Source organism: Solanum pennellii, chromosome 5, assembly GCF_001406875.1.
Source record: "Solanum pennellii chromosome 5, SPENNV200".
NCBI classification, from domain to species: domain Eukaryota; kingdom Viridiplantae; phylum Streptophyta; class Magnoliopsida; order Solanales; family Solanaceae; genus Solanum; species Solanum pennellii.
Window position 1 is genome coordinate 65,090,487 of NC_028641.1, and position 22,852 is coordinate 65,113,338.

At 30.6% G+C, this 22,852-nt stretch overlaps 2 protein-coding genes across 5 annotated transcripts; both read left to right on the forward strand.

The window, feature by feature from the left end:
• Nucleotides 1-5,520: 5,520 nt before the first annotated feature.
• Nucleotides 5,521-10,647, forward strand: LOC107020836 (putative esterase YitV). 2 transcript variants are annotated; one of them, XM_015221349.2, is made up of 13 exons: nucleotides 5,521-5,768; nucleotides 7,236-7,312; nucleotides 7,397-7,477; nucleotides 8,373-8,501; nucleotides 8,605-8,691; nucleotides 9,059-9,112; nucleotides 9,229-9,319; nucleotides 9,403-9,473; nucleotides 9,573-9,642; nucleotides 9,747-9,799; nucleotides 9,978-10,071; nucleotides 10,204-10,301; nucleotides 10,424-10,647. In XM_015221349.2, exons 1-13 carry the CDS (start codon nucleotides 5,600-5,602, stop codon nucleotides 10,511-10,513), a joined length of 1,164 nt encoding a protein of 387 aa, XP_015076835.1. In that variant the 5' UTR covers nucleotides 5,521-5,599; the 3' UTR covers nucleotides 10,514-10,647. The 2 variants fall into 2 exon arrangements, with proteins under 2 accessions (XP_015076835.1, XP_015076836.1); XM_015221350.2 differs by lacking the exon at nucleotides 7,236-7,312 and having other exon boundaries at nucleotides 5,566-5,768.
• A 944-nt stretch (nucleotides 10,648-11,591) lies between these two features.
• LOC107019020 (serine carboxypeptidase-like) lies at nucleotides 11,592-21,911 on the forward strand. 3 transcript variants are annotated; one of them, XM_027916967.1, is made up of 8 exons: nucleotides 11,592-12,015; nucleotides 12,595-12,763; nucleotides 19,658-19,786; nucleotides 19,865-20,008; nucleotides 20,110-20,260; nucleotides 20,402-20,490; nucleotides 20,605-20,863; nucleotides 21,347-21,554. In XM_027916967.1, the coding sequence occupies exons 1-8, from the start codon at nucleotides 11,696-11,698 to the stop codon at nucleotides 21,424-21,426; spliced, it is 1,341 nt and encodes a 446-aa protein (XP_027772768.1). In that variant the 5' UTR covers nucleotides 11,592-11,695; the 3' UTR covers nucleotides 21,427-21,554. The 3 variants fall into 3 exon arrangements, with proteins under 3 accessions (XP_027772768.1, XP_027772767.1, XP_015075093.1); XM_027916966.1 differs by having other exon boundaries at nucleotides 11,594-12,015; nucleotides 21,357-21,911; XM_015219607.2 differs by having other exon boundaries at nucleotides 11,696-12,015; nucleotides 19,667-19,786; nucleotides 21,357-21,586.
• The last annotated feature ends 941 nt before the right edge of the window (nucleotides 21,912-22,852 follow it).

A 22,852-nucleotide genomic window follows, 5' to 3' on the forward strand; every position in this document is an offset into this window, starting at 1 on the left:
AAATTACGATATTTGGTTTAAATGTTATCTTATGTGTTTCTAAGTTGCTAAATGTTATTCTTATAATTATAATATGATTTTTAAATCAAAAGATGCATATTTTGAATAAATATCTGTTTTCATGATTTTTATTCATTATGTCATACTTAGTACATGTGGTTGTACTAATTCATGCTTTTATCTATGTCTATAGTTGTTGGTAGGTGAGGTACATTTTGGAAGGAAGACTTGGACCGTAGCATCATTCAAGAGAAGTTGAAGTATGTCCTCATTTGACTCGAGGGCATATATGTCTTTTATGTTTTCCAATTGAAGTATTGTAATAGACTAAGTATTTCTATATTTTGAAGTATGAGCCGTGTCCCAAAAGTATTCTCGCGTCTTAAGTTTGATGAGATTGAGACTTAGTATTTCCTATGACTTTATATGAAAGAGTTTTTAAAGACTATGATATGTTTTGTAAAAAGTTTTAATTCCGCACTACTTTTCACTATGTTTATGCGATGATTGATATGTAAGGGCTTGTACAAGACCTCCGAGAGGTCAAGTATGCTGGTTGCAATCCGAGATTGCCCCTAACTTCGAGGGTGTGGTTTTGGGATGTGACAATTAAGTGGTTTGGCTATATTATCGATTGAAAAAGAATTATTAGAAGAGATTGACTACACAACAATTATTGATAACTTTGCATCTCAAAAAGCTAGAAAAATAAATTTAGTATTTACAATTTTTGTTAAGGCCTCTAATTTGATTTTGGCCTTAGACCACCAACGGATTTGAGCCGCCCCTGATCCTTGTTTGACAGTTTGAGTTGCAAAATGCATTTAACTTTCTTAAACAATTAAACTAAGGCAATATCTTGACAGATGTAGCTTACTTATAAATTTTTTTTGTAGTGCATGAATTTTTTAAGCACTTGATTTGAATGTAACCTGTGGAGTAAATGATGTGCGACAATATTTTGAGGTAGCCTCTTCTCCTTCTTATTTTAAAAAGCTTGCATCAGTACGACATATTTGGTTGATGAAAGTTGTACATAAAATATAACCTGTGAAACAAATGATCATGTGCGACAACATTTTGAGGTAGCCTGCCTCTTTCTTAATTTTGAAAGTCAACATCAGTATAGTGCTTTTGATTGGTGAATGTTGTACCTAAAATGTTAACTGGTCTTGAAGAAGGTTTGAATAACTTGACATTTATTTATCCAAATAAGCGATTCTATATAGTTCATTATTTTCCATGTTTGTGTTTATTTACTAGACTAGAATCTCTTAAAAAATGGTAGGTTCTTTTCAATGACCAAATTGACTTATTTGAATTAGTTTGGAGCTTAGACGATCTCTAGAGAAGACATGCTCTCCTCTGAATAAAAATAGTGTGACTTCAGCATTTACAATTTTTGATATTTCTTTTAGTAGATAATAATGAGGAAATTTGGTGTGGTAGAGTTAATCTTTTGGGTTTAGAGTTTGAAGATCACAACCTAAGAATTTAGGTTCAACTTAACTTGTGGTTCGCAGTTTAAATTTTACGAGTCTCTTCCGTGCCCAGGATCTCAATGCAGAGTTGAAGAGGTTCTACAAGCAACATCAAGTCCAAGAAGAAACTAAAGAAGTATGCTTGTATCATCCTGTATGTTGGATCTCTTGCTAAGCAATAAATCTGAGTTGTTTTCTAATTCACAAATACTGGTTATCTACGCATTGAATTTATTGATCTTATAAGCTCGAAAATGTGAACAAGATAACAAGATATAACCTACATGATATTTAGGTTAGACCTGTGATAAATATTTTGATTGAAGGATAGTATTGACTATTACTGGACTAGATCAAAGTAGAGGAGAACACCTAATATCTATAAGGTTTGATTTATGGGTGGTCTAATTAAAAAAAAAAGTGCACATATTATATAGACTATTACTTGATTTTTGCTATTATTATATATCTATTTAAACTTCAGTACAAATCAATACTTTGGTTTCATCTATGTTTATCCATTTTGATCCTAACGAAACTCGAACAAGTAAATCAATATCATTCAAAGACTAAAGTCATCTCCTCTGTACAATAATATATAAAAATATCATGTTATTTTCAGTAAGGTAACAGATGGACAAGGAGGAAAAGTATACCTTATATTATTTGAAGCAGGCGAGCAACACCCCTCTCATTCAGAGGCGGCGAACCCAGGATTTGAAGATAGGGGGCACCACTAAGAGTGGCCCAAGGGCAAGGCTAGGAGTGACTTAAGAGAAAGGTAGTAGAGCACCCTGATTAGGCCTTCGAAAATTTTGAGGGTCCAATAAATTTTAATAGTGAATTTTATTGTTTTATTTCACTTTAAGCAATATTGAACATTATAATTTAAAAAAAAAAAAAGAAGAAGAACAATCAATTTTTTATCAAGAATCCTTTCTCGAGGATCCGGTTTAAGTGATTGCAAATCAAATTTATCTATAAAACATGAAGAATTGCCTTTAAAACTAGAACTTGGTTGAGAAGAATTATGTTTCGTCAAAAATCCATCCATTTCAAATCACAAGAATCAACAACAAATCTCACAAATAATACGCTTATAAAGAACTTACCAATTTATGTGAAATAAGAGGAGTAGGACTGTAATTATACAGTGAAGAATACTTGTAAGCGTAGATTTTTAGAAGTCTTATATCTTGTTTACAATTGTGTTAGGAAAAGTTAGTCTTATATTTCGTTTAGAATTGTGATGGGACTTTTATTTGTTTTTAAATTCAAATTAAGAAAGGAACGGGACAAAAGTTATTTTTAAAAGATAAATTAAGAAAGGAACGGGACAAAAGTTATTTTTAAAAGAGAAAAAACAGAATTTAAAGTAAAATAAAGCTTAACTTTGGTGGGATTCGATCTCGAGCGCTGGCGCTTCAAAGAGGAGACTTTGAAGTGCACCTGCAACAACTTTTGGTTCTTAGGATGCAAAAATATATATATTATCGTTTTAACAACTATCTATACATATATATATTTGATTTTAAAAAAAAATTTACCGGGTGCATGTGGGTCCGCCCATGCTCTCATCTCATGTAGAAGCGTTTCTGCGAGTTGTAGCATGTGCTCATATTCTTCAAGGATATAGTCTTACTGAAACATGTGTTGATACATTTGTGTCGCTATCCAACCAATTTCATATACTCGGTACGGCTGGTCCTGCATTGCCTAGTATGAATGTGTGCTTGGTGTAGCTATTCCTGAAATGAAATATGATGCTCTTTCAAGCACACCACGTGGAGAAATCTGTTTACTCTATTTGGTTACTACAAGCGTGAAGATCTTACAAAAGAAGTCACGATTGATGGATGGCTGATTCTATACAGGGGATATTGGTGAGTGGTAATCAAATGGTAGCTTGAAGATAATTGATCGCATGAAGAATATTTTCAAGCTATCGTAAGGACAATATGTTGCAGTGAAAAATATGGGGAATGTGTCTTGCAATAATCATGTTATTGACTCGATATGTATATATAGGAGCAGCTTTAGGTCTTTCCTTGTTAATCCAAGTAACAAACAGGTTGAAAAAATGGGCCTCTCTGGGGATTTTAATTCCTTATGTAAAATTAAAAGGTGAAAGAGCACATGCTAGGAGAACTTACTAAAGTTGGAAAAGAAAAGAAGTAGGAAGGGATTTGAGTTCATGAAAAGGCTCTACAACTTGATCTAGTTCCACTTGACATGAAACGTGACCTCCTGACTCCAATACTTAAGATGAAAAGACCACAATTGTTAAATACTATAAGGATGTGATTGACACCATGTTCAAGGATGCTAAATAAATTTGCAAGGCTTGAAATTAACACCTTTTCTTTTTAACTAAATCTCCCCCTTTTTATGGTTTTTTTGTTTTGTACTTTACATATTACTCAAATAATATGAGATTATTTTATCAAAAATCGAATTACCTTGTAAAAAGAATACTTAAAATCAAACATGTTGGGCCCGTGCTGTCAATCTAGTACCAAATAAGAGAAGATGACATAAATAGTCACTTAATTATAGAATTAGGTCAAAAATGGTCCCTTGACTATACATTTAATAGATTTAGTCCTTAAACTATTAAAAAACTTATCAACTTTGGTTCTTTAACTATACACATATCGATTTTAGCTCCTTAACTATACACTTACCGGTTTTAGCCCTTAACAATACGCACGGATTTTAGTTTTTCAAGTATTTAAAAACTTATTAGGTTTGGTCTTTGTCCATTTCTTTAAATACAGTAGTTTAGATTTATATTAACGGAATTCTTCGTGCAATTAAATCTTTAACACACTTTTAAGTTGTTTATCTATCCGACACTTTTTTCTTCAATCTATTTTTATGAAGAAAAAAAATAACGTCAACGATTTAAAATAAATTTAATAAGGAAAGAAGAAATAAATCCTAATTTTATTTAATGGAGGATAAAATTAAGCATATAGTTGTTGTTAACGATTTGAATCTGCACTTGAATATGCTAATAATTTACTCAAATCTCTTTACCTAAAATAAGATGAATAGAATAATAAAATTGATCTATTTAAAATAAAAAATGAAAATTGCAAATAATACCATTTTATAAATTTCAATTTCTGAATAATTAAACAAATTTCGTTCAATGAAGTCGTCGGAGGACAAATTTTGGATTTAACGGGTAATAGTTTTTTCTTTCTTTTGTAATAAAATTTAGCATATTCAAGTCATTAGTAGCAATAATATGCTTCATTTTATCTTCTGTTGGATAAAATTATTACTTATATTTTGTTACCTCGTGAATTTTATTTTAAATCGTTGAGGTTAAGGTTCTTCGCATTGAAGAAAAAGTAGTGAAGAGAGAGAGAGAAACAACAATAAAATTGGTAAGAATTAAATTTCTCAAGGCACGAGTTCTGTTAATATAAATCTAAGTTATTTGTATATGAAAATGGACAAAGACCAAACTTGATAATTTTTTAAAATACTTAAAAGACTAAAATCAAGAAAAGTATAGTTAAACGACTAAAATTGATAAATGTATAGTTAAAGGATCAAATTTGATAAATTTTTAAATAGTTGAAGGACTAATTCTCGTAAATGTATATAGATTCGTTTGGATTGACTTAAAAAAATAATTTTTTGGTTAAAAATAAAAAGTCAAACTGAAATAACTTTTCGGACAAAAATTATAAAGTAGGCGGAGACCTACTTTTGATTTCTGACTTATTTTAAGTCGTTTTTGACTTATTTAAGTCATTTTTTACTTTATCAAACATTTCGTAACTTATTTTAAGTCATTTTTGACTTATTTTAAGTTATTTCTTTATTTATCAAACACTTTCAGAGATAAAAAACTAATTTAAAAGTAAGTTTAATCGATTTTTAAGTCAATCCAAATGGACTCATACTAGATGGTTTAGACATACACATATAGTTAAAGAAATTATTTATGACGTTTTCTTTACTAAATAACTTATTGAATAGCCTATATATAAAAAAAAAAAAGCAAATGACTAGGTACCCTCATTTGTGGAGGGAGGAGTGATTTTTTTTTTGTTTGTTTATTAAAGCCAAACCAAGTTCCTGGTGTCTCTTCTTATCCATACATGAGGGTCGCAGCAATGTTGGTGAGAGGCGTGGGATCCATATTGCAGATGCAGTTTGCCCAGCCATACAGCAGAGTTTCAAAAATTATGAACAAAATAATGGCAATTGATGCCGACAAACTCCGCTCTCAGTTTCTTCACCTCCTTCACACCCGTCGTACTCCTCAAGGTCATTTTTTCCTTATATATATTGCTTTCTGTTATAGATTACAAATTACAATTGGAAAATACAAAAACACTTTCTAATTTATTTGTCTTTATGAGAATGACCTATGCTTTCTCTTCTATCTGTTTTTTTTTTTCTGAGTAATGAAAGCATCAAAGTATTTTCGGAGTTGCTAGCGCCTCTATATTAGTCACTCAAATTCAATTTGTTTGTACATTTTGACTTGCACAAAATTAACTTACTATACTACTAAGTACCAAATGAAGGATACTTATATATTGGCAGCATTCCGAGTAACTCCTCAACTTGGGGTTCTACCTGAAGATGTGGGGTGGTAGCTGCTGAATCTTCTACAACTGTATAGACGGATGAACTTACCTGTCTTGATTGTTACAAAGGGCGATACTAGAATGTTATTGAAGAAAAGAATCAACATATTGCTTATGTAGCTTAGCTAAAGACCTTTAAGATGAAGGTTTCGTTGCCAATATATATGACACAAAATTTAAGAAAAATGACTTGAAGTAAAGAAACATAAAATGTACCAAAATGTCATCAAGTTTTATGGTCTTAAAAATGACATGAGGAAAATTAAAATTAAAGAGTTAGTCGAAAAAAATTGTATTGAAATAGACTAAAACAGAAGGTGAGACAAACAAATTGAAAACCAAGGAGCATCTGTTTCACTTTTCTTTGGCAACTAGTCAAAATATATTGACTTTCCACCTTTTGCACTTTTCTTTTTTTAAAAAAAAAAAATTGGCATGGGTTGTATCAAACTTGGGATACTTCTCTTTAAGTTTCAACTTTTCAAAAATGAAATTAGAAAAAGTACTCGTATAAATTTTTCATGGACGACTGCCGTGGAGGCCTGAAAACAAGACAGTTCGAAAAAAGGACCATCTGTCTTTGCACTTTCGAGAATAGAATAGATGAAACGACTTTAGTTGACAAAGTAGGGGAGGTCAAATGGTGCTTTACTTTTTCATCTACTCAGGTAGTTGATGGGGAATTTCGCTATAGTAACTTAACACAATATTCTCACTATTATTGGAACTTAGTGAACTAGATTGAGGACATAGATAAAGTAAAAGTTGGGCTTTATGTGTCGTGTTGCAAGTGTTTCTTCCATTCATTTTCTATGATGCTCCGACTCTTCAGAAATGCCATCAGGTGTGGGTCGGATCCTCCAAAAGTAGTGCATTTGTGGAGTATCGGACACGGTATGACAACATGTTTGGAGAGTCCAAACAACTTAGTATATTTCCATAGTTACATAGTCTGAAGACCTGTAGCCACTTAATGCAACAATATCACTCTGCTACTGGATTTTCTTGTTTCAACTACACACGTCGATTGTTGAGATCAGTTTTGTGTTTTTCCTCATTTGCAAGACTTGGTGGATTCTTTTCTTACTGCCCTGAGACTAATCAAAGAAGTTGTTATTTTCCTATATGTAATTCATTCCAGTTCCACTCTGTGTGATACCTGGAAAACCTGTGAATGATCCATTATATCAGGAATTTCCAAAGCCAATATTCAGTGAGGTCATACAACGCCTTCATATGCTTGATATTTTTGTTTCTGCACCTACTTCCCGTTATTTTTACAGATGATATTTTTTAATACAGGTAATGGCATCTTGCCCTAAAGAAGATATTCCCAATATGAAGGAACTTATTCAGGAGCAAAATTTCTACTTGACCACAGAGGTTATATGATTTCTATTTTTTTATTTCCTTATGATTTCTTAAATGCAAATAGTTTCTACAAAGGTAACAGACTATAGGATAAATTTTAATCGTGCCTTTTTTCCCCATCATAAGTGTTAGTGAAAGTAGAAATATTCAGTGTTCCCCTTTCCTCCCTCCCCTAATGTGTAGGAAAAAAAGTGTTACAGAGAGATAGAATAGTATGCTTTGATCCCTTAATCATATTAGTTGGGAATTGGGATAGAACTTTTTTACCAGCTTTTTTGCTTGAAGTTTTCACTTCTCTTATGTATGAAGTCTAAAGAGAATAACTATTGTGTCAACTGGATTTTCTCTATAAAACAAAAATGACTATGATTTAAGCAACTACAACAACATACCCAGTGAAATCCCACAAAGTGGGATCTGGGGAGAGTAGAGTGGAGGGTAGAGTGTACATAGGCCTTACCACTACCTCTTAAACTTGAAGGTAGAGAAGCTGTTTCTGGCAAAGTAGTAAGTAAATGAAAAGGTAGCAGAGATAAGTATGATAACTAATAGTGAAATTGTGTGGAGCATATATGTATGGAACAGTAACCTCAACAACAAGGTGCGATCACCTAAGCATATGTCCAATTATGGTCGGTTATCTGAATCCTCACTATTCATTTCACTTATTTGGACTGGAGTGCCTCAATGGTGTTTGAACAGTAAATAAGAGTGCCAAAGGTTCAGCGATAATTAAAAACGACTGAGCATAAGCAGTCAAATGCAGTGGCTGTATCAATTATAATTCTTTTGTTACATGAAGAATCAGATGAATTGAATGAAGATTTATGTGGGAATGTTCATTTTTCAGAAGTAATGTTCTCAATGTCTCATCTATAAGTATTGCACATGAACTCACTGTTTCCAGGAAGGAGAGCAAGGACGGTTGCCTGTCTTGGTATTGAGCATGAAGGAAGCCACTAAGAAAAAGAGGCCAGCTATTGTCTTCCTGCATAGTACAAACAAATGTAAAGAGTGGTTACGGCCATTGCTTCAGGTGATATTCTGTTTTCTCAAAAGTACTCCCCATATTACCATCGAGCAGAAGAAATGAGTGACAATTGTATGTACGATTTTGTTATTTTCTTTTTTGGATTCAGGCATATGCTTCAAGGGGATACATAGCTGTAGCAATTGATTCTCGATACCATGGAGAACGTGCCACCAATATGACAACATATCGTGATGTAAGAACAGGTGCATTTGCTCTTTGCTTCTGTTTTACTCTTGGTTATCTTCTCAGAAGAAAAAAGTACACTCAGGTCTAATAGGCTATTTGTGCACTGTCCTATATGTAGTATGTACACTTGTTCTGCATTTAGTAGAAAAATCTTTGGCCTTTTTGTTTTGAAGGATCCATTTTTTTGTGCCTGTACAAGTACTTCGCTTATTCGGAGTATAAACAATATCGGAGAGTACTTAATACCCTGTTATTATTGACTTTTTATTAAGGAGGAGGAGAAATCAGGAACTGAACTTGCATTCTATTTTCTTTAGGTTAAATGCTATTATCTGATTGAGTTGATTAGCCTTGCTGCTTTTTCTACAATACAGGCCCTTATATCGTCATGGAAAAAAGGTGATACAATGCCGTTCATATATGATACGGTAAGGAAATAGAAATTTGTTGTTGACAAAGTACAGTGTTCAGTGTCAAACTACAGGGCTTATTATCTAATATCTGTCTAGCCTCTGAGGATAATACTTCTCTGCAAATTTTGAAGGTGTGGGACTTGATAAAACTAGCGGATTATCTAACAGAGAGAGAAGATATTGACTCGTCAAGGATCGGAATTACTGGTGAATCACTTGGAGGTTAGGCGAGTCACTTTACAATTTACATGCAATATCTAACTGTTTCTTAAACATGTGGAGTTCATATATGTTCTGTTTTGCAGGTATGCGTGCATGGTTTGCTGCATTTGCCGACACTCGTTTTTCAGTGGTTGTTCCTATAATCGGAGTTCAGGTGACCCTTACTTGAGTATTAGTTTGTGTGAAGATGAGGAAAGAGTTGCGGATATATCAATAGGAGATCTATTATGGAGATCTTGTGATAAGGTTGCAGGGATTTCGGTGGGCTATTGAGCATGATCGATGGCAGGCAAGAGTTGACAGTATCAAAGATGTGTTTGAAGGTGGCATAAACCAGTTTAACTTTTAATTGGCTTTATCAGCTTCTTATTAGTGTTCTATATGTGGGTCTTAACATACCGGAGATATCATTTGTTCGTCCTTTCAGAAGCACGTTCCGATTTAGGCAAGAATGAAATTGACAAAGAAGTGGTTGCGAAGGTCAGGATTTTGTCCTTCTTAGTACCCTTTCTTGCATATTTGCATGTCGAGCAAGCGACTTGATCATTGTGTTATACTTATCAGTTCCCAAAATGTAGCACAAGAAGTTGTTAACTTCTAATGATAATATTCATCAAACAAATATTTCTATTTGACGTTAATTAGAATACATGACCAGGTCTGGGACAGAATTGCTCCAGGTTTGGCTTCTCAATTTGATTCACCATACACCGTCCCAGTCATTGCCCCACGCCCTTTGCTGATTTTAAATGGTACGATCTATCCGTTCATATGATTTGTTATATTTCATGCCATCACCATTTAGTACACATAAATTATCAAATATTTACCATTTCAAATTTGTGGTAATAGCTGGAAGATAACTCTACATTTGTGATATGTAGGAGAGGAAGATCCGCGTTGTCCAATTGCTGGCCTGGATATTCCAACGTCAACAGCCCAGGAAGTTTGTGCAGATGCGGACTGTCCACTTAATTTCAAGGTACAAAGTTATTCAAGATAGTGAAAGTCGCAAGAAGTTAAAACGTTAATGTTTGTACATGTAAGTTTTGTTTCCAGTTTTCACGCTATTTTTTGAAATTTTTGTTCTTTGTAACATTTCAGCTGATAGTTCAAGCTGGTATTGAGCATCAAATGACTCCATTGATGGTAAAGGAAGCTAGCAATTGGTTTGACAAGTTCCTTAGAATGTAATCGATATACATTTTTCTCAGCTTCTATTTGCATTCTGATTAAAGTTCGGGACAAGTGATATCAAAGATTATGAAATTACTTGGACTACTTAAAATTACAATTTTATACCATGTCAATTTTGTGTTTTATATTAAGTTCAATTAGCATCAACTAAATTTTTGCTCTATTGAGCCCCCACCACCCCACCACCAATTAAGGATGAATTTTCTGTCACACAAACATCAACTCTTCCTAAGCCAGTTCCAATGCAATGATAATTTATGGCTATTCTGTAAGGCTTTCAGAAGGCATAATACATCAATTTGTCTTAATAGGCGTTTGGACATCCGATTTCATATTACAATTGCAATAAGAAATTATGAGATGAAATCAACATTTTGACATGCTGATTTCATATCATGAGATGAAATCTCAAATTCTCCAAAAAAGCGTGATTTGAAATTTTTTAAATGCAAAAATTATCCACAAGTTTATATTTTGTAATAATAACTCCACATTTATATTCACTTATTATTTATTTTATATGTAACATAATTTATTATTCATATCATTACTTTTTAAATCATTCATATCTCATATAATGTTTATTCTCACCAATATAGAATTTATTATTAATTCAAATCGATTTCTATTTTATCAGTTATATATCACTAAATTCATTTTTTTAATTAAATTTATTTACCAATGAAATTCATTTCTATTTTATCATTTATATATCACTAAATTCATTTTTTTAATTAAATTTATTTACCAATCAAATTGACGAAAGAGAAAAAAAATTAAAATGAGGAGGGAAATAAATATTTCACAAATAAGAATTTTGAAAATTATAAACCTTATATAAGTTTTAAGGTCAATAATTATGGGTATCTATGAAATCACCAATTAAAAATGGACATGAGTGTGCACACTCTATATTCCACATCAACATTTATGATGTATTATTCTATTTTTAAATAGTTTATACAGTAATTAAGTCCTAACTAAATATAATTTCATGAGATTTCGGATATAATTCAAACCTTGTCCAAATAAAAATAAAACTTTCTTATAAAGAAACAAAACTTAATACAATCATCACATAAACTGCCAAAAAAATATTTTCTCTATGGTCAATTAATCCTGCGCTTATAATAACACTCATCATACTCTTCATTCAAATCTTAAGGGGTAAAATTAAAAATGGCCTCTTCAATATTCTCTCTTCTTTTCCTTACTATTTTTCTTGTTTCTCTTTCTCACGTTCTTTCATACTCATCAAAAAATTTATTGGATTCCCATGATCCTATGAAAACAATGGCTGAAAAATTCATTAGACAACTTAATTTATTCCCTAAACATGACATAAATATTATTGTTCCTTCAAAAGATCAAATAGTTGATCAACAAAGACTATTTGAAAAGAAGTTGATTTTATCTTATCTTGGTCATTCTGGTGCTACTGTTCAAGACTTAGCTCATCATGCTGGATATTATCATCTTCTGCATACTAAAGCTGCAAGGTTATATTTCTTATCTCGAGTTAATATCTTAAATGATCACTTACAGAAATTTATTATTTATCTCGAATAATTACTTTTTTTATGGAAGAAAATTGTTATGAAAAAAGAAATGTGACTTTTTATGAGATGATGATAAGTATCCGTTATCAATTGAGAAATCCAATCCTTTTTGTCTATGAATATTATTTTATGTGATACCTTTTAAATTTCAATCGAGATTCATATTAGTTCTTTTTTAATTGTAGTTTATTTAAATTTTTTTTAAATATTTTGATTATTAATTATTGTTACTTAATTTATGTGACACTTTTTAGATTTCGATCAAGATTCAAGTTAGTTTTTTTTTTAAACTGTAGCTTATTTATATTTTTTAAATAATTATTGTAACTTACATTACTTTTTAAATAGTTTCTAAAAATGAAAATTTTATTTCAAAACCTGGCTGATTATCTTGAAATCTAAATTGTATCATAATGAAAATGTATTTTAGTATAGATTGTTTTGTTTTTATTCTTTTCATGTTATAATGATTTTAATTAATTAATGAAAAATTACTATTTTTTATTTTGTTTTGTATAGGATGTTTTATTTTTTCTTTGAATCAAGGAATAACAAGAATGATCCAGTAGTGATGTGGCTAACAGGAGGGCCAGGTTGTAGCAGTGAATTGGCTTTGTTTTATGAAAATGGACCTTTTCGAATATCACATAATATGTCTCTTGTCTGGAATGAATTTGGCTGGGACAAGGTAAAGTATTAATTTTAACTGATATTTTTAAAATTACAAGATTAACAGATAGTTTAATTAAGACATACAAGATTAAAAAAATTTAGTTCTTTTTTTATTTTTTAACTCTGTTTTTTATCATACTAGAAAATAAATCGAAACATATAAGTAATTATTAGCAACTTGTTATTGAACATTTTGCTCTTATGCAAAGTATCTTCTCGACTACTACTGACTAATCTTCTTTAAGTTAACATCTTACTGATCATTAGTTGTGACTGATTAGTAGATTTTTTATTTTTATATTTAATTTGAAGTAGTTAACGCTTATTGACTTATGTGAATGTTAGTTCTCTATCTCTAAACTAGTTTATATTAAGTTAATCAATAAATTCAATGGAAAAAGGCCTAAAATATCTTTGAAATATTAGAAATGGTATAAAATTACTCTCTATCCACCTATTGGCTCCAAAATACTCTTCTCATCCACCTATTGGATTCAAAATTAACCACTTATTTAATGATTTTAAATTTAAACTATTTAAATATTTGTTTAATACACGACGTTCAACTATTTGTTATAATTTAACTACCCATTACTAATTAAATCACATCCAATTAATAAACTCGCTCTATTACTAATGCACAACAAGAAAGCTACTACAAATGAGTGTTTATAAAAATTTGATGCGAAAATGTCTATAGAAGTACATTATCATACATTCAAGTCCTTAATCAAAATTATAATTCAAGTGTATAAATAAAAATTACCGATAAACTTAAAATTCTGACTATGTTCATCTTAATTATTCATTCGCCTCAATCATGTGATGTTACTTAATAGATAACTTTTTTTAAAGAAATATATATTAAAGTTTAATATTTAAAACAAATAATAAATACTTATAAAATAATATTCAAAAGTTCATGAATTAATTCGAGAGGTGCTACTTCTTTACCTTAAATCATATATTTTGAATTCAAGCTTGAAACAAAATCCTAATGAAAGTGTCCTAAATACGCGGCTCAACCTAAATTTAATTGGAGCTTCAATTTTGACTCAATAATTTTGAATGTCATTTTCAAGAATCGATAATTTCGTCGTGCTTTAGTAGTGTTTAGGGTGATTTTGATATTGGAAATGGTTTGTTAATTGGGTGGAGCTTAATCAATAATGGGTGGGTAGTGAGTTGATTTCTAAATAATATTAATAAATTAAATTATATCCAATAGTTGAGCGTCAAGTATTTTAAAAAATATTTAAATAGTTTAAATTTGAAACCGTTAAATAAGTGTTCAATTTTGAACTAGAAGGTGGATGACAAAGGTATTATGGAGCTAATAGGTGGGTGAAAATGATATTTTGAAGCCAATAGGTGAATGGAGGATAGTTTTGTACCATTTTTAATACTTCAAAGATATTTTATGCCATTTCCGTAAATTCAATGTTTAATTACTGTAGAGGTATTCCTCAATATTGAATATACACACAATAACAAATATGAAAAATATTTTATAAAATAGAGTTCCAACAATGTTAGCATGTAACTTTCCTTCTTAGGATGAAAATTTATATGGGGAAATTAAGTAAATCTCCCATAAAGGTAAAATAGTTACAAATATATATCTTTTCATATTTATATCCACTAAATAATTATACTATATAATTTTTAATTAATTTTACTTGATTGATACTAAATAAGTATCATATGCTATATTGATATCATTACGACTGATAATTTTACTAAATTGATATTAAATCAGTTTATATGTATTGGTATCATTAAAATTCTTGTTTAGAAATGAGAAAAGACATAAAGTCAACACTTAAGTTGTGTCGAATTTTCAAAAAGACATTTTAACTTTGCAACCGTCTTATTACTCCACTAAACAATTTTGAATAGATATAATTATATTTTTTTTGTCCACTTGACGTAGAGTGGTGTGCACTCTCTCAAAGAGAGTGAGCAACCTATAATAAGTAATATAATTTTATTTTTTATAAGTACTTTGTTATAAAATATATTTTCTTATTTTTCTTGTTATTTTAACTTTTTTTCCTTTTTATTTCTTTTTATTTTTTCTTTCTCTTTCTTCTTTCTTCTTCAAAAATTCATTCTCATCTCCATCCATTAAAACTCTTACTTTCAATGTCATTATTCTTACCACAACTTTACCTTTCTTTTTTATTACTATTAATATTACTCTCTTTCATTTTAAAATTTCATCTAAGTATTTTTTTAAATTTCGAACAATTTAATAAACACATTAGATATCATGATGATCAGACAGTATCATATAGTTTTTTTTATCCAATTTCAATTAAGTTCTTTCAATTTTTGCGAATTAATTGATTCTTTTAAAATTATCATTTCTAATTTTGAATTTATATGAAAATTAGTAGTTTATGATACCTTCTAAATTTTCTTAGAAAAATAATTAATTTTGCTATCAATAATTCAATAAAGTCTAAAAACTAATAGAAATTCTATAAAGAATTTGACCAGAAGAAGAAAAAGAAAATAAAAAAAAATTGGAGTAGGGCTCAATTTGACATGGGGTGTAGGAGGTGAAGAAAAAAAAAGATAATGGAGGAATGAATCATTTGAAAGTGAGAGGTGGGAGATGGAGTGAAATTTTAAAAGTCAAAAAGTAAGAGAGAAAGAGAAATAAAGTTAAAAAAGAGACAAGGAAAAACTCAAAATAAAAAAAAAATACATTTTAAATTAAATTAACATGTGTCCTATAATGATTGGTGTGTGAACACACTTGCTTCTTAAAACTTGGGGCTGATCGAAAAATGATATAATAATATATTTTCAAAATTGTTTAGTGGGGTAATAGGACAGTTGCAAAGTTAAGGTGTCTTTTTGCAAATCCGAGACAAGATCAGTGATGACTTTATGTCTTTTCTCTTTAGAAACTAATCATTAGTCAATGATACTATAAGAGTATATATACACTCTAAGTATCATTGACTAATGAATATCTTCTAAACAAGAGACCTTAATGATATACATATACTCTTATAGCATCATTAGGGGGTGGCTCGAGAGTGTTTAAAAAAAGACATGTGTCTTTAACCCCAAATTTAAGGAGGCTCATTTTTAATAATAATAGGTTATAAGTTATATTTTAATAAATTTTGAATACTATTTGTAGAAGAAGTAATCTTTTCATGAAAATTGAAGAAATTATTAGAAGAAATTAGACATATTTGAAGTACTATATCTCATGAAAAATAATTTAAAATAAGAATGGCTATATTATCAATTGAAAACTAGAAGAAATCAATTTTATAAAAGTTATTGACGATTTAAGTTTAAGGCCCCGTTTAATTTTTCTTTTAGGCCACTAATATGCTTGAACCGCTCATGAATATCATTCACAAACGAGTAATTTCTTAACTAGAAACCTTAATGATACCAATAATTATTTAATACTCCCTCTTTCCCTAATTATTTGTTCATTTTTGAATTGTCACACCTATTAAGAAAACAATAATTGATATATAGTGAGTTTACCATTTTATCAATATTAATTATGAAGTTGATGGATTAAAAAGTGTCCTATTATTTTTAAAGTAATTAATTAAGGGTATAATGAGTAATTTTTTTGTCCATTCTTAAGTTATTAAAATGAACAATTGATTAGGAATAACTAAAAAAATATGAATAAATAATTAGAAATGGAAAAAGTACCAATTAAACAAAATAATCAACCTCAATGATATCTGTATGATATAGTTGTATGGGTTAAAACCTTTGGCCCTACTATGACATGTGAAGTTTAAATGTTTGACACAAACTAGACCTACCATATGAGCAGAGTTCCAAAGTTTCAGAACTCTTTTTTGGCCATTTAAATGTCTCTGTCGGCTAACAAAGAGCCGTCTTCTTTGAAATTTGCATAAATTAAATAGCTTTTGAAGATATGCTAATTTTTAATTTTTGATTGAATTTATGCTTAGTCAAATTTAGATTCTTTAGAAATTGTAGTTGGACAGGCTATCTTATTTAGAGCAATAAGAAATTCATTCTAATAAATAAAAATCTATTGAGTGAATGATATATTGGATTCAAATAACTCTATTTAATATAATTTAAAATTATATTCTCTCTATTTTAAAAAAGATAACCTAGTTTGACTTGGAACAAAGTTTAATTAAAAAAAGATTTTTTAATCTTGTGATTCTAAATTAAAGTTATGTCAAATATACTAAAGTGCCCTTTAATCATGTGGTTTTAATCATGTCACGTGGAAAGTTAAAGTTAAATTGTTGCTAAAAAAAAGGGATCATTCTTTTTGAACAAATTGAAAGGAAATAGGGACATTCTTTTTTAAACAGAAGATATAAAGATATATATATTCAATGAAAATTTGACAATATAAATATTAAGTACGAAATTAAAGGCTTAAAATATGGTGAAATGTTTTCCTAAAAATACTATGTTTGGTCCCTCTCCTCATAAGATTGCTATGAGATTAAACACTCATAATTTTAGTTTTAGAGATATGATAAGCTTTTGAATTTCTACACAAAAACAATAGTGAAAAAATTCTACAGAAAAGCAAGAGTTTGGACTTGATCTTTTTGAAAAAGAAAAGAATACTTGAGAATGCCGTAAAGAAGGATATATACTCTGCAAAAATTATATTCAAATCTGAAGAACGATTTTAAGTAGAATTACTTTTAACCAAACAGCGAAAGAACATTCCCTTTAATATAAAAGACACTCCTTCATTTAAATACTTGTTACATATTAATTTTATTTAAATAAAATTTCGACAATCCCCCTACCAACATAGGTTATGGAGCAATATTTGAAAATGAGAAAATGACAGTTATTTACCCCAAACCATACAGACCACATGAAGAAGTTGAAATGTTGAGCTTTAATTCTGTTTGATAGGTATTTTTAGATTAAAATTATTTTAAAGCACTTTTATAATATTTATTTTTTACCCAAAAAATGATCCAATTAAATTTAATAAATCAAAGACACATGTTTTAGTTCAAACTCATTTAACTCAATATCTAACAATCAAATAACTTTAAGTCAAAAAATTATTCTAATATTTCAATTAAAAAAAAGTCAAAAAGTTAAGTTACAATTTCTAACTTGTAACTTATGTTTATAAGACATAAAAACTATAAGATCATCGATGGTCATCGACAGGGACGACCTGAGACCAATCTTTCAATGTCTTTTGTATCGACATTTTACGCAGGGCTTGTCTAGTGCAACTTACATCTCCTGCGTAGTTAATAGGCTATGCTATAATGAGGATTTACTCCGTATGTACAAAGTGTTTATTCTAAGAACAGAGGTTGTGGCAAAGGTTGTAATGACAACCGGTTATCCTTGGAGTTCCCAAGATCATCTAAGCTAATTAGTATTTTGGTGTTTTAGATCATTGATATTATCTTCATTGGATGAAAGTCTTGAATGAATGAATGTCAACTTCAATTGCATGCCTCCAACTGAAGCATAATATATTTTGGAGAATGGCTGCTCATTTTTGGTCTTGTTGGAATGTATGCGTCCACCAGTGACCACGGGATCAGATTTCTCAGTAGAATAACAGTGCAGAAAGTAAATATCACAATATAAAGTAGATATAAGAGTTTTACGTGGAAACCTACTAGTTTAAGGGAGTAAAAATCATGACCTGTCTCACAGGATTTTTCTAAATGTTTTTACTAATCTTGTCAAGCAAAATTAAAACACATATTACACCACCAACAATGCGATTAACCTAATAATCTCACACTAATACAACGATTACTTAATCGAGCCTAAGCAATGTTTGCATTGCCCACTACTTTAACAAATAATGTAGACTTTTACAGTAAGACACAAAGTTACCCTTAACTATGTTCTTACAAAGACTCTCACAAGTTTCGAAACGTTTCTATTAATGTGAAACATATCCTACAAGTTAAGCACAAATACAAACAATCAAGAACATCAGCAGGTACAGAAAACACTCATTCAGTTGATCAGGTCATTGATGTATGTGTTATTGTGCTTGAGTTTTTCCTTGAAGATTGCCTTCTCTTTTAAGCTTATGAGTTTTAGTTTGCCAAATCTTGAGTTTGTGTTTTTGGGAAGAGATTATATAAAAATCAACACAAACTCGTTGATGCAACCTTATTGGCTGAAGGACTGTTGTTTAGAAAAGTTGTGCACCTACCACATCAAAGGTGGTAGTTTTTTTTGACACCTGTCATGTCACCTTTTCATGCAAGCACTTTTGCCCCAGGTCCCTTACAATGTTCTTTGTGAGTTCTTGAAAGGTGCTAGCTAACTTTCTCCTTTAAATGAATACAAATATCAACCACAAAGAGTTATTACCTGTTGAAAAACACACTCATTCATTCTGGTTGGTTCAGTAAGTTGACGCTTCACCAATCTTTGACATGATAGCTTTACATTTGTACCCATTTGGCATCTGATGGAGAGAACTCTACTTGAGACCAGGTCCATGCATTTCTGAGCCACTGAAACAGGCAGTCTCGTCTGCTCTTCCTATTGGTGCAGTACACTGCACTTTTCACCTATCACCTGACAAGACAAATTTACAGTTGTACCCCATTTGAATTTGGACGAGATTACTCTGCCAGGCACTAGTCCATACATTTATGAGGATCATCAAAACACCTATAATATAACATTTTCCCCCTTTTTGATGACGACACACAAATATACCTCACACTTAGTTTATTCATTCATTTCATTATCAGCAGTCCCAATAACAAGCATCTGATTCTTTGTTAGATCTCTAAGTTTGTTAATCATCAAAACTTAACATCAACTCCAAAATAACATCAAGCCTTTTATATTATTTGATCCTAGCCCTAGTCCTAGTTAATATTTTAGAATAAGATTTATATTGACATTAGTCTCTTAGAATCTACAGGTCTCAAATCTTATATATATTGATCAACCAACGGGGACTGGTTTCAGTTATACTTCTGATAATCGCGATATTCGTCACAATGAAGCAGATATAAGCAATGACCTTTATGACTTCATACAGGTTGGTTCCCCTTTCCCTTTTTCCATAAACGGATTTTGATTCGTATTAATACTAAATAGATGTTATATTTGATTTTAGGCCTTCTTTAACGCGCATCCAGAGTATGTAAATAATGATTTGTACATTACTGGAGAATCGTATGCAGGGCACTATATCCCTGCATTTGCTTCTCGTGTTCACCAAGGAAACAAAAAGAAAGAAGGAATTCACATAAACCTTAAGGTATACTACCTTTTTTTCTTACTCTAATAAGTGTCTCCCTGTATTTTCAACTGAATTTGTGTTAATAATACTGATGTCTACTTAATGAATTATTGGATTAGGGATTTGCCATCGGAAATGGAATGACAAATCCAGAAATCCAGTTCAAATCTTATACTGACTATGCTTTGGATATGAAATTGATCAATCAAACTGATTACGACAACATCAACAAATTATATCCGAAATGTCAACAGCAAATTAATTCTTGTGGTAACTCTTTTGTTCCACTTGCATTATTTTCCATGTCTCTAGTTCTACTTATTATGGTCAACTGCACATATATTTCGTTTAAGGTGATTTGATGGCGTAAAAAATAACTGAAATTGGCGTTTTTTGTGAAAATATTGGTAGGAACTGGTGGTGAAGATGCTTGCTTGTATGCATTTCAAGATTGCACAAACATCTTCAGCAGTATAATGGACATTGTGGGTGATAAAAATGTAAGGAAGCAGAGGAAAATTCGAGGTTTTTTTCATTCCTATGTGAAAACAGAGTCATACAAGTACATTTGATTTCTAACTATCAATCGGTTTATGACCCTTGACATGTCGCAGTATTATGATATACGGAAGACTTGCGAAGGTAACCTTTGCTATGACTTCTCGAGGATGGAAACTTACCTCAACGACAACCAAGTTAAGCGTGCCCTTGGTGTTGGTGACATCGAGTTCGTGTCATGTAGTTCTATAGTTAAACAGGCGTTGGGTACGGATATGATGAAGAGTTTTGTAGTTGGTATTCCTCCACTTCTTGAGGATGGTATCAATCTACTCATTTACGCGGGAGAGTATGACCTTATGTGCAACTGGCTTGGTAAACTTCATATGCACGTTCGATTGATTTCTTATATGATCATTCAACTGATAGTTGTTATCTCAAAAAGTCACATTTCTTGAATCTAATTTTCTTTAAAAAAGAAAGTGACTTTTTGTATAGTAACTATTAGTTAATTGACCATTTGAGAACTCTAACTCTTCATATGGTTTAATAGGCATAAAATTAACTTGGATTCAGCTGACATCTATGCCTCCCAACTTTGGGTATGCACAAGTAGATTATATACAAGTGAACAAGTAGACACATGTGTCATAATGCATATAGGTCACAAAATTGTCATGTAGGACGTCATGTTTGACAAATATGTCTATTTGTTAAATTGTATGCAAGTTTAAGTGTTTATTTGTGGACACCCGAAGTTAAAAATCATACATGTCCGCTGAAGTCAAGTTAAAGGCCATTTTTATGTATTATGTTAATTTTCCTTGTTTAAGAACTAAACTATCGTGATTTGTTGAGGTTTATATAGGGAACTCAAATTGGGTGCATGCAATGGAATGGTCTGGGAAAAGAGACTTTGGTGCTGCACCATCCATTAATTTTACAGTAGAAGGTGAGGATAAAGGAGTTCAAAAGAATCATGGACCTTTGACATTCCTCAAAGTTCATGATGCAGGTCATATGGTTCCAATGGACCAACCCAAGGCAGCATTGGCAATGCTCCAAAGATGGACACAAGGCAAATTGTCCAACACTTAAATGAAAAGATCAACAATTCGTTATTTATAGGTTGCATCTAGGGATCTAGAGGTGAACAAAATCAAATCGCAAGCTACTCCTAATCGAAAAATCAAACCAAATCGCATAAAAATCGCCCTTATATTTGATTTGATTTTGCATTGAGTTCTAAAAATCCGAACCAAATCAGCATATAAATATTATATTTTTTATGCAGGTTTTCAGTAGAAATATCTCTAGAAATATTTGTGATTTTTGATGTAATATATAATAGGAATATGTAGTGGAGTTCAATGTTATTTACTTTGAATAATGCTTGATTCTACCGTTTATTTTCACTTTTTAATCAATTGTTGATGAAATACTTCAACCTCATTGTTTTTTTTTTTAAATTATATATAATAGCAAACTATTAATTCAAATTAAATATTATAACCATAGTTTGATTTAATTGTACCCCATAGCAAATTGTTGCTATTTCGTCTCTCTCCAGGTGAATCTCGCTCGCCACTCTCATTCGCTCCTCGCCTCTCTCACTTTTTATACAAACACAAATGTATAAATTGTGTTTGTGTTTGTATAAAGCGAGAGAAAATTATATATATACATATATTTTTTGTTCCCCTCTTCAAGGTCTCGCTCGCAACTCTCCCAGATCTCGCTTGTCAGTATCTCCCTGACCTCTCTTGCTTATACAAACAAAAATGTATACATTGGGTTTCTATTCGTATAAAGTGAAAGAAAATGGTATATACTCATGCAAATACATATATATTCGTCCTATACACTTATAATTATACAATACAAATATTTTTCTGTCCAGTTCTCTTTTGTTTTTCTCTTTTTCTCGTTTTATATAAACACAAATTATATAATTGATCTTTGTATATGTACACCGAAACAGAAATAAATTATATATAAGTGCTTTCTTTTTTACATGTATAGCAAATTATAAATATTTATATTTGCTATAAAGCACAATTACACAAACTATAACTATAACATATAAATATAATTTTTGTGTTTGCTATATGTTAAAGTTTTTTTTCTTTTTTCGTATCCATGTCCAAGATATATCATATTATATTATCGCTATTTTCAAAGCTAAACTGAACATACCATTATATTGACTTGTTGAGAAAATCAAATTATCAATCTAAGATCGTCTTGATCAAATATTGATTGTGCTCCTCACCAAACTTTAACAAAACTAGAAATAAGTTCAATAATACAAGGATCAATAACTTTGATAACCACTCAACTATCAACTCTTTTCACAAAAAGTTA

Excerpts from the sequence above, each read along its gene's own strand:
- LOC107020836 (XM_015221349.2), top strand. The coding sequence starts at position 5,600 with ATGAGGGTCGCAGCAATGTTGGTGAGAGGCGTGGGATCCATATTGCAG. Across the intron at positions 7,313-7,396 it reads CAAAGCCAATATTCAGTGAG|GTAATGGCATCTTGCCCTAA; the intron begins GTCATACAACGC and ends TTTTTAATACAG. Across the intron at positions 9,113-9,228 it reads TGCCGTTCATATATGATACG|GTGTGGGACTTGATAAAACT; the intron begins GTAAGGAAATAG and ends CAAATTTTGAAG.
- LOC107019020 (XM_027916966.1), top strand. The coding sequence starts at position 11,696 with ATGGCCTCTTCAATATTCTCTCTTCTTTTCCTTACTATTTTTCTTGTT. Across the intron at positions 12,016-12,594 it reads CTGCATACTAAAGCTGCAAG|GATGTTTTATTTTTTCTTTG; the intron begins GTTATATTTCTT and ends TGTTTTGTATAG. Across the intron at positions 20,009-20,109 it reads GAATTCACATAAACCTTAAG|GGATTTGCCATCGGAAATGG; the intron begins GTATACTACCTT and ends TTATTGGATTAG.